This window comes from Blennius ocellaris (assembly GCF_963422515.1).
Source record: "Blennius ocellaris genome assembly, chromosome: 5".
NCBI lineage: Eukaryota > Metazoa > Chordata > Actinopteri > Blenniiformes > Blenniidae > Blennius > Blennius ocellaris.
Genome location: NC_137654.1, coordinates 30,098,625 through 30,109,864, shown reverse-complemented (window position 1 = coordinate 30,109,864; position 11,240 = coordinate 30,098,625). Strand labels below are relative to the sequence as shown.

At 51.4% G+C, this 11,240-nt stretch overlaps 1 protein-coding gene across 1 annotated transcript; it reads left to right on the top strand.

Annotated features, from left to right (window-relative positions):
- The first annotated feature begins 956 nt into the window (after positions 1 to 956).
- snx21 (sorting nexin family member 21) lies at positions 957 to 6,607 on the top strand. Its single transcript, XM_080497112.1, has 6 exons — positions 957 to 1,118; positions 2,457 to 2,786; positions 3,783 to 3,964; positions 4,564 to 4,705; positions 4,782 to 4,947; positions 5,038 to 6,607. The coding sequence occupies exons 2-6, from the start codon at positions 2,474 to 2,476 to the stop codon at positions 5,531 to 5,533; spliced, it is 1,299 nt and encodes a 432-aa protein (XP_080353238.1). The 5' UTR covers positions 957 to 1,118; positions 2,457 to 2,473; the 3' UTR covers positions 5,534 to 6,607.
- Positions 6,608 to 11,240: the final 4,633 nt, after the last annotated feature.

Below are 11,240 nucleotides of genomic sequence, written 5' to 3'. Positions count from 1 at the left end.
TGAGTAGTTTTGTCGTACTCAAGACCATAAAGTCAAGGTTTTGGTCCTGACTCGGTGTCGGCGCCATAACATATTGGTCTTGGAAGCAGATGCAGAATAAATCATTTTACCAAGGGGAGTAATAAAGTGTGATTAGTTTAGTTTTGGTTTGCCCTGTGACAGACTGGCAACCTGTCCAGGGTGTATCCTCCTCTCATACACAGTCCCAGCAGTCCGGGACCATGAATTGGATTGCTTCTTTCCCCTGGCCATCAGGCTTCTAAATGCCATATAACATTATAACATCATACTGTGCAATATCACACTGTGCAATTATTCAATTTTAATCTATCCCATTTCTCATCCTGCTCTTTTATTTATCATTCATATGCACCTTATTTTAACTGTTTAACTGTTTGCACTACTTTTTTTATAAATATATTTAAATACGTTTTTTTTAATGCCTTTTTTACCGGTTGCTAAGCAACAACATTTCGTTGCCAGTTCCTCACTGTGCAATGACAATAAAGAAAGTCCAAGTCCATAATCAGGAAAGAAGATGGATGGATGGATGGATGGATGGATGGATGGATGGATGGATGGATGGATGGATGGATGGATCCATCATATAACTCATTTATATGTTCAGTGTGTCGGGACCTGGAGTCAATCCCGGATAGCTATGAGTGGATTGAACAGCTGAGCAGTCCGTCATTAATAAAACACGTCACTGTCGTCAATATAACACAGTTAAACGCCGGCGGGCTGCCCGGACCAATATGGCGGCACCGTTGACGTTCCACTCAGCAGGCAAGTATGGCGTCCATATGTGTTTCTCGTCCGCGACAGAGCCACGTCGCCATCTGCTGGTCAGAACCCAGAACTGCACCATCGAAACCAGCGCTCCGGAGCTCCTCCCGCTCCTCCCGGCCCGGGCCCGGGCCCGCCTCCCCCCCGCTGCTGCTGCTGCTGCTGCTCCTGCGGGGGGAGACGGTTCGAGGAGTCGGGTTCCAGAGCTCCGTGGAGCACTTACTTGTCCGTGGAGGGACGGAGCGGGGGCCTCCCGGGAGAGACTTCGCCTCCCCGCGGGCACACATGGAGTGACGGGGGCCGGGCAGAGTGCGGCCGCGGAGCCCCGGGTGAGTGTCCCGGAGCCCGGGAGGAGTCGCGGCGGGAGCCCGGGGGCGGGCGGCGGCCAGCGCTCCGTGCTAGTTAGCCGCTAGCAGCGTCACGCTGACCGGCAGGTAGTTTGGTTGAGGAGCCCGGTAATCCGAACCGCTAGTCCTGGTTAACATTAACTAGTGTTAGTTGTTTCACTCTGACGTCATTGTGGCAATTAATCTGAGTCTGTCAGTCCTGTAAACAACAACAACAACAACAACAAGTTTGATATGTTATCGCTGAATATTGATTTTTACTTAAGAGTTGTTTTTTTGTTTTTTTGAGATTGATGGATACTTTATTTTATTCCCTGTGTGTGTGCGTGTGTGCGTGTGTGTGTGTGTGTGTTTGAGTCATCAGATGAATGATTTGTGACCTGCTTTCAGTTTTAACCTACTTTGAGTTTGTTTTATTGATCATTATGACTTTAATCATCATTAGTTTATTTTGTGTGTGTGTGTGTGTGTGTGTGTGTGTGTGTGTGTGTGTGTGTGTGTGTGTGTGTGTGTGTGTGTGTGTGTGTGTGTGTGTGTGTTCCCTCGCTACATTATGAATGAGTGACACAGTTTCCAGTCGGAGGAGCCGGAGGCGCTGTAACTGAAGAAGTTCTTCCTCCTCCTCTTCTTCCTCCTCTTCTTTCTCTCCTCTTCTTCTCCTCTTCCTCCTCCTCTTCTTCTTCCTCTTCTTCTCTTCCTCTCCTCCTCTTCTTCTCCTCTTCTTCCTCATCTTCTTCCTCCTCTTCTTCCTCTCCTCTTCCTCTCCTCTTCTTCCTCATCTTCCTCCTCCTCTTCTTCCTCATCTTCCTCCTCCTCTTCTTCTTCTCCTCTTCTTCCTCCTCCTCTCCTCCTCCTCTTCCTCTTCTTCCTCATCTTCTTCCTCCTCTTCTTCCTTGTCTTCTTCCTCCTCCTCTCCTCCTCCTCTTCCTCTTCTTCCTCCTCCTCTTCCTCATCTACTTCCTTGTCTTCTTCTTCTCCTCTTCTTCCTTGTCTTCTTCCTCCTCTTCTTCTTCCTCCTCTTCCTCTTCCTCCTCCTCCTCTTCTTCCTCCTCTTCTTCTCCTCTTCTTCCTCCTCCTCTTCCTCTCCTCCTTTACAGTATTCACTTTGAGGTGGATTAGATTTATGATAGTTTGATTCGTCAGAAGGAATTTCCATCATGTCCATGCAGCTCGTACACATGCAGACTGTGTGTGTGTGTGTGTGTGTGTGTGTGTGTGTGTGTGTGTGTGTGTGTGTGTGTGTGTGTGTGTGTGTGTGTGTGTGTGTGTTTCCAGATGTTCAGATTAACCCCCTTGTGTGACTCCTCCCCCTTCCCGTAGCCCCTCCCCCGTGCGTCATGGCGTCTCGGCTGCTGGACCGACTGAAGCGCTCGCTGTTCAGAGACGGCCAGGGGGCGGAGCCTGAGGAGCGGGACGGGCCGGCGGAGGACGAGCAGGAGGAGCTGAGGGAGGAGCTGAGGGTGGAGCGCTGGGAGGCGGAGCTGGAGGAGGAGGAGTGTGTGAGCGAGCGGCTCGGAGGTACGCTGTGCTTCGACGGAGAAGGAGGAGGAGGAGGAGGAGGAGAGGATGGAGCCGAGGGTGAAGAGTCGGGGCCCGACAGCGACTCCGACTTCATGGGAGAGTCGATGGAGGACGGACTGAGCAGCACCGGTGAGACGGCAGTCTGTAACCTGACACCAGTCTGTAACCTGACACCAGTCTGTAATCTGACACCAGTCTGTAATCTGAGACCAGTCTGTAACCTGACGCCAGCCTGTAATGTGACGCCAGTCTGTAATCTGACACCAGTCTGTAACCTGACGCCAGTCTGTAATGTGACTCCAGTCTGTAATCTGACACCACCCTGTGACCTGACGCCAGTCTGTAACCTGACACCAGTCTGTAACCTGACACCAGTCTGTAATCTGACACCAGTCTGTAATCTGAGACCAGTCTGTAACCTGACGCCAGCCTGTAATGTGACGCCAGTCTGTAATCTGACACCAGTCTGTAACCTGACGCCAGTCTGTAATGTGACTCCAGTCTGTAATCTGACACCACCCTGTGACCTGACGCCAGTCTGTAATCTGACACCAGTCTGTAACCTGACGCCAGTCTGTAATGTGACTCCAGTCTGTAATCTGACACCACCCTGTGACCTGACGCCAGTCTGTAATCTGACACCAGTCTGTAACCTGACGCCAGCCTGTAATGTGACGCCAGTCTGTAATCTGACACCACCCTGTGACCTGACGCCAGTCTGTAATCTGACACCAGTCTGTAACCTGACGCCAGCCTGTAATGTGACGCCAGTCTGTAATCTGACACCAGTCTGTAACCTGACGCCAGTCTGTAATGTGACTCCAGTCTGTAATCTGACACCACCCTGTGACCTGACGCCAGTCTGTAATCTGACACCAGTCTGTAACCTGACGCCAGCCTGTAATGTGACGCCAGCCTGTAATGTGACTCCAGTCTGTAATCTGACACCAGTCTGTAACCTGACGCCAGTCTGTAATGTGACTCCAGTCTGTAATCTGACACCAGCCTGTAATCTGACCAGTCTGTAACCTGACGCCTGTAATCTGTTTATTCCAGTTTATAATCTCACCGCCGCTCGTGTAGTGTTGGCAGATTAAAATGTAAAATGGACGCCACCTTCTTTAGACACGAGTCCCGTCGGCCCGTCGCCATCCGCCGTGCTGACTCGGCAGATCCAGGAGAGCTGGCGGAGTCTGCGCGGACTGGGAGCTGTAAGCCCCGCCCCCTCCGCGCGGCGCCAGGTGGACTTCTTGCTGTTTGAGGTGACGGACGCCAACGTGGTGCAGGACGGGTCCTCCAAATATGTGGTGAGCATCAGATGCGTGATGACGTCACTTCCTGTCAAGACACTGAACTGTACTGAACTGTACTGAACTGTACTGAACCGTACTGAACTGTACTGAACCATACTGTACTCTACTGAACTGTACTGAACCGTACTGAACTGTACCTTACTGAACCGTACTGAACTGTACTGAACCGTATTGAACCGTATTGAACCGTACTGAACTGTACTGAACTGTACTGAACCGTACTGAACCATATTGAACCGTACTGAACCATACTGTATTGAACCATACCGTACTGAACCATACTGTATTGAACCATACTGTGCTGAACCGTACCGTACCGTACTGAACCGTACCGTACTGAACCGTACCGAACTGTACTGAACCGTATTGAACCGTACTGAACCGTACTGTATTGAACCACACCGTACCATACCGTACCGAATCGTACTGAACCGTATTGAACCGTAATGTACCGAACCATACCGTATTGAACCGTACCGAACCATACGGAACCGTATTGAACCGTACTGTACTGAACCATACCGTACTGAACCATACCGTACTGAACCGTACCGAACCGTACCGAATCGTACCTCCGCTCTGCTCCTCCGCAGCTTTACACCGTCCACGTCATCCAGTCCGGCGGCAGCGATAAGACTCCGGCGGTGATCACCCGCCGCTATTCGGACTTCCAGCGGCTCCACGCCACGCTGCGCCGTCACCACGGAGACCAGATGGAGCGCGTCTGTTTCCCTCGTGAGTAGAGGTGCGGCGGCGTGCGTGAAGCCCCCCCCCCCCGGACGGCACCGACACTGTGTTTGTACGTCCGCAGGGAAAAAGCTTCGCAGGAACTTCACGGCCGAGACCATCGCGAAGCGCAGCCGGGCGTTCGAGCAGTACCTGTCGCACCTGTGTGCCCTGCCCGACCTGCGGGGGGCGCCGTGCGTGCGGCACTTCTTCTACCTGAGCGACCTGCAGACGGCGCAGGTGCTCGTCAGGTACGCACGCCGACGGGGACGCTCAGACGTCCCACGCTGGGCGGGGCGGGGGGGCTCCTGAACGCCTCCTGATGTTGTCCGTCCCCGCAGGGTGGGGAGCTACCAGGACGCCCTGGGGCCGCTGCTCAACGCCAAGAGGCTGCAGCACAAGTTGGGATGGGCCTCCGGTTACCATGACAACCAGCCACAGGCCACGCCCCCCTCCTCCCACTGGCTCTTCACCCTGGTGGGGCTGTCGTTCTGCTTCCAGGAGGCGGAGCAGCTGGAGGAGGCGCGGGATCACTGCGACCACGCCCTGCGCGTCCTCACACCCACGCTCGCTCACACCGACAGCGGCGGGGGCGGAGGCGGGGGCGGGGGCGGGGGCGGGGGCCCGCCCTCGCCGTCGTCGGACGGCGGCGAGCCGCACCCTCTGCTGCTGCCGCTGCTGCGGGTGGTGGTGCGGCTGTCGTGGCAGACGGGGCAGGACAAGCGGCAGTGGGAGGAGCTTCTGCAGCAGCTGGACGGGCAGGGGGCGGGGCTAGACAATCACCCGACCGTCAAAGAGTTCCTGGTCAAGCATAATTTGCGGGAGGGCGACGACTGAAGCCGCCGCGCCGACAATCGTGTTCCCACACGGCGAGGAAAAGCTGGGTTTTTTGCGAAGAAAGAGAACATATATTTTGAAATCAAAGGGAAATTTACTTGTAAATAAAGACTTTTCATATCTTCAGATAGCGGAGGAGCTGGCGTTTTTTTTTTTTTTTTTTGCTTACGACTCCTCCGCGCGTGCGACGCTAAACTAGCGGCTGCATCACTTGCCTCGGGCCAGTTCTTACGACCAGAAACGAGCGACTCAAACAAACGTCGACGAGCGAAACGGGGAAGAATGTATACCGCAGTTCGTATCTGTGCCAGCAGGGGGCCGGGCTCAAGACGTGTACTGCATGCAGCCACCAGGGGGCGACCTGAGGCCTTGAGGGGCTTTCTCTGATTTCAACTTTTTTTTTTTTTTTTTTTTCGTTTTTACAAAAGAAAATATTTTTTACTGATTATTGATTCTTGGAAAAGAACGCTAGAGCCGCACTGCGGCGTCACAGCGAGAAGGTTGTGGGTTCAAATACCAGCCGGGTCTTTCTGTGTGGAGTTTGCGTGTTCGACCCACACGCGCGTGTGGCCTTACATCATTACATTGTTACATTATTACATAATAAAGGTTAGCTGGTGACGCCGAGGCTCCGTTTACACGACGTTTCAAGTGAAAACGCTCTGAAAACGATGTCCATTCACACGGAAATGCTGAAAATGTTGTAGTTAGCATGTTGGACCACTAGTAGGCAGTGTTGTTTGGTTTTATTTTTAGGTGGGTGGGGGGGGCGTGGCATTCTGGAGGAAGCGTTATTGTCCATCTACTGAGCATGTGCAGAAGAGCTGGTTGCTACGTGGCCCGTCTACATGGCGGGTGTTTTCGAAAAGCACACGACGGAAGATTTGCGTTTTCACTTGAAATGGTTGTCATGTGAACAGGTGTGTGTGTGCGTGTGTGTGTGTGTGTGTGTGCGCCTTCGACCAGGATAAAGTATAATAGAAGAATGGGGAAAAAAAACATGTATTAAGTCGTGTTTATATCAGGAATGTATGCAGCAGCAGCATCAACAATAAAACCTGTGGTGAAAAAGTGTGTGTGTGTGTGTGTGTGATGTAACACAGTGAGCAGCAGGGGGCGCCGTCCTTCACCTCGCGATGCCGCTGATGTGAAGGACGTCGTCCTCTACGTAGCATCGCCGTGGTGACGGCGGGGGGGGGGGGGGGGGGGCACAAGCTGAGACATCAGCTGCCGTGGAAACGTCGGTTGTCCCGGCAACGGTCACGGAGCAGGACCGAGTGGTGGGAGGTGTCAATCACGGTCGCCATGGTAACCCCGCCACAGAGGCAGCTGTCAAGAGTTTGAGTCATACTGTCCACAAAAGAGAGTGACGAACGCGCCGTCTTCAGCCTCTGATTACTGTAATTGGCGAGCGCCGCACGGCGCGGCGCTGCCGCGGTCCGTCGTCTCGCCTCGCGCCGTCACAACGCTGCGGTTTGATTCCCGCTGTGTCCCTGGTCGTCGTTTCAGCTCGAACCTTCCCGTCCTTTTTTTTTCTCCCCTCCCATGGAGACAGTTGGACCTCCTGCCTGATGGTTACCAAAACACGACAGTGAACCCCGGGGGACACGTCCACTCGACAACAACGACAACAACAACAACACAACAGCAGGAGCTTTCAAAGTAAAAGCTCTGGACGGGTTGAGAACCAGTTTATTGGGTGATTGAGTCGTCGTGGTGACAGAGAACGCAATCAAATCACGGTGAACAATTTCCTGACCTCGGACTCTTCTGGAGGTGAAGAGCTGCAGGGCTGGACCCACAATCCCCAACAGCAAGTGACAGGAAGTGAGGTCACGCCAAACAGGAAGTAAAGGAACAAAGCAGGAGATTCAGGCCCTGTCCACACCAGTCAAAGCAATCTTCTTTTTTTCCCCTTCCTTGTCATTTTTAAAACTACTGCTCCCATCCCCACGGCACCATAGAAACAAGTGAAAATGGTGTAGCTCATATGCCAGGCCTTTAGGTGGCGCTGCCACAGTAATACACCAAAGATACTGAGCAAACAACAATCCTTGTACAGAAATACAAAGTTTTGTCTTATTGAACCAGATCACATCAGTAGCTTCTGCAGCTCCACCTCGTCGCCCTTTGTTGTTGCTAAGTGACATCATAAAGGGGGTTGTCGGGTCGAGAGGCGGGGCGATGACATCGCTTTCAGCATCGGTTTTTCGGTTTCGGGCTCCAAAAACGCCGCGTGGATGATCGGACAGCAATGATGCGGTTACATGAAATGGCGTTGTCGTGTGGACGGGGCCTCGATCCAGTGTGTAAACAGGAAGTGAAGACGCAACAAACTGGAGGCGGAGACTCCAGACAGGAAGTGGAGGCGCAGAGGGCTGCAGGTTTTTACTGGATTTCTTCTGGCGCTTCAGACAAAACATGGTTCAAACTCGTTCCAACACTTTGTCAGGTAAGAGCATGCAGGGACACACACACACACACACACACACACACACACACACACACACACACACACCTACCTTGAAACAGCTGTGAGATGATGTGAAAGTTGTGTAAAGGAGCCACGTCACCGCTCAGACCGTGTGTGTGTGTGTGTGTGTCTGCTCTGGCACATGGCACCACAAGAGGAAGTACTTCCTCCTCTTCCTAAGATGGGCATGTGTGGGCGGAGCCAGTCCAACGATAAGTGTTATATAGGTGTGTATCGTCTGCATAGAACGTGGAACAGCTTCTCAGCAGGTACACCATGACAACTTTATATCTGTGGACTGAATATTTTACAAGTTGCAGACATCTAACAATGTGGACATTTAAACACAAAAGAGGAAGTTTGAGGTTGCCAGATCTGAAGATTTGAAGAAGACAAAAAAAAAAAAAAAAAGCAAATTGAACACGTCTCACGTTAAAATCTGCAGATTTGCCACGTTTCAAAGATCCGCGGAACATTTCCTCACACAGACAGATGGTTCGCGCTCACGTTGCCCACTTGAATTAGCAAGCGGCCGCTAACGAGCCGCGTTAACCAGCGTCTGGAGCGCTTTAGCGTGCGTCGGGAGGTCGCACTCTGGAATCTGATATATCAAAACTACTGTGGTTAGAAAAAATCCTTTACAACAAACAACCACACTGATATACACAACTGGAGATTGTCGACAAAATTACAATTTCTCTTTGGCTAATCACAACACCCGATGTGCGCACGCACACACACACACGCGTGCGTCAATCTGGCCGACCTGAAAACGTTCGTCAGAATTGTTTTTTTTCCCTCCAAACGTTACGAAAATAAACATTTCTCTTGTAGCAAAGTGCATCAAACACTTTCAATCATGTGACTCCTCGATCTCGATCGGACGCCCGCCGTCTCTGCCGAGTGGCAGAGCGCCCTCCTGTGGTCACGTGACGACGTGACGCAGCGCCCCCCTGTGGTCTCACACTGCTCTGTTGTGAATCACCGTATCACGCCATCACAGTGCAGTCGTCGTGGATCGGGAGCCTGAAATGACTGGACGTCTGCAAGCGCGTCGTTTACGTTGTTATTGACAGCTAGCTTAGCTTGGCATGAACTCCCGTAACGGCTGGAAACCCTTCAGTAAAACCACCCTAACTCAACTTTCTTTTGTCCCTTAGACGTAGCACGCACTGGCCATACCGTGGCGCTGAGGCCTATTCATACTCCAGGGGAATGACGGAAACAAAAACAAACTTCTGCCACTAGGGGGTGCAATCGAACAAGTGACGTAATTGTTTCGCTCGGCTCCGTCTGTCAGAAGAGATTTTGCCCGCTGGGCGCCCTCGTCCGGGACGAAGTTTGTTCTGGTCCACCAACGCTTGAGCGACTGGTCAGATGTTTCGTGTTTACTTCCGCGTTCCGTCGCCTCGCAGACCAAAATGGACGCCATCGAGGAGTAGTTGGCGAGGTGAGGCGGTAAGAAAAGCTTTACAACACCAGCTAAAAATCTTATTAGGACAACCAAAATAGCTGTGAATTCCTAGGGAGAACGTTTTCCAAAACAATTACCGATGGAAGAGAGCTCGTGAGTGGAAAAGAAATCCATGTCTGTGGGCGAGGGGGCGTGGCCTCCAAGTTCGCACGGTGTCTCGCCGACTATGAAAAGTCCTCAAGCTAAATTTTCTCCGACTGCTGGATAGACATCAGGAAGCAAACTTTGTTCTTCTTCCTTTTGGACTATGAATAGGCCTCTGCTGTCATCGGCGGCACTTGTCTTCACCTTGAAGATGATTATAGACAAAGAAAAGAGGATGAGAATTTGTAAAGCAGGATTTTAACCCAGGGGGCCAACGTTCAATTCCAGAGTCGCATCTGCAGACAACAAAAAGTCTTTTAAAGCTCTATTCAAAAGGAGTGAACCTGTGGAGTTTTACTGAGAATCGAAAAAACTAAATCATGTTTTCCTAACCTGAACCAACCAGACGTTTCCATGGCAACCAGCTAACGTGCTCTGAAAGTGCCATCTCTTCAAGAGTGACTCTGGCGTCACCTATTTAGTGTTATAGTGATAATCAATAGCGTTCATATATTTAGCTGATAAAGGCCCATTGAGCGGTCCAGGTGGTCGACCCAGCCCACTCATACTTATAAAACTGACATCACTGGATTCACACTTACCAGATATTAAAATTCCGATGTTGTGGCAGACCCTTGCTAACAGTTTCGCTATGATTTACATTCTTTATGCGAAGCTATACTAACCGGATGAAAGGAAGCGGTTCATGCACTGGGAGAGGCCCCGCTTCCCTGTGGTGCCGAGGACGGTCGAGATTGGTACCAGCAACCTGTGGACATCTCGGGACAAAAGGACTCCAGCCTGGAAGCGAACCTATGTCCCTTCGCTGTGACGTCAGTCTGTTTTCAGTTTTTGGCTCCAGAAGTTTTGGCTGTTTTGGTTTTGTTCGTGTGAAAATAAACCTGAAAAATTGAAAATGACCCATATGTGGTTCCGATGTCTTCAGAAACATTCAGACCTACAGTCAGAGGAATGTCATGAGAACCTGAAGGCGGGTCTGAAGCCTCGGGCTCAGAGTCAGCAGAATCCACTGCACGCTGTTGCCTTGCGGCACGTTTCAGTTGTACCCTTCTTGATTTGACTCAGATCGGTAGCAACAGGATGAAGGCAGTCCCCGAGGAGTACCAGGGGCTTAATGAGGTTAGGGTTCTAAAGTGATACTGAACCAACCAGCAAACTGCAGGTAATTATCCACACTGAACTGTTGTTCTGGAGCTCAGATGGCGGTGCAGTGGACTGGCCTTGTGAGTGCAGCGGTGGACCTGCGATGCAGAAGTATAACTTTGTAATACTGCAGTGGGGCAATGGTGTGGCGCTGCGGTGGCACTGCTCAGATGATTTTTATGGTGGAGCTGTCGTGAAGTGGTTTTATAGTGCTGCAATGGAGTGTTAATGTGTCCATGCAGTGGTGTGGCAGTGGAAGATGTCAGGTGTAGTGGAGGTTTGCAGGGTTATGGACCAGTGGTACAATATTTGGGTTGATGCTATAGTGAATTCTCATTACAGTTGTGCATTGGACCAATGGTTCGGCCATGCAGTGGTCTAGTGGTCACAATGGCCTGGTACCAAGATGTTGCTGCAGCGGAGTCTTGCAAAAAAATTTTTGGAGCAGTGGTTCTTGCCATGCAGTGGTACAGCCATCTAGTTGTACACTGGTGTAGTCATTTACTGGTCAA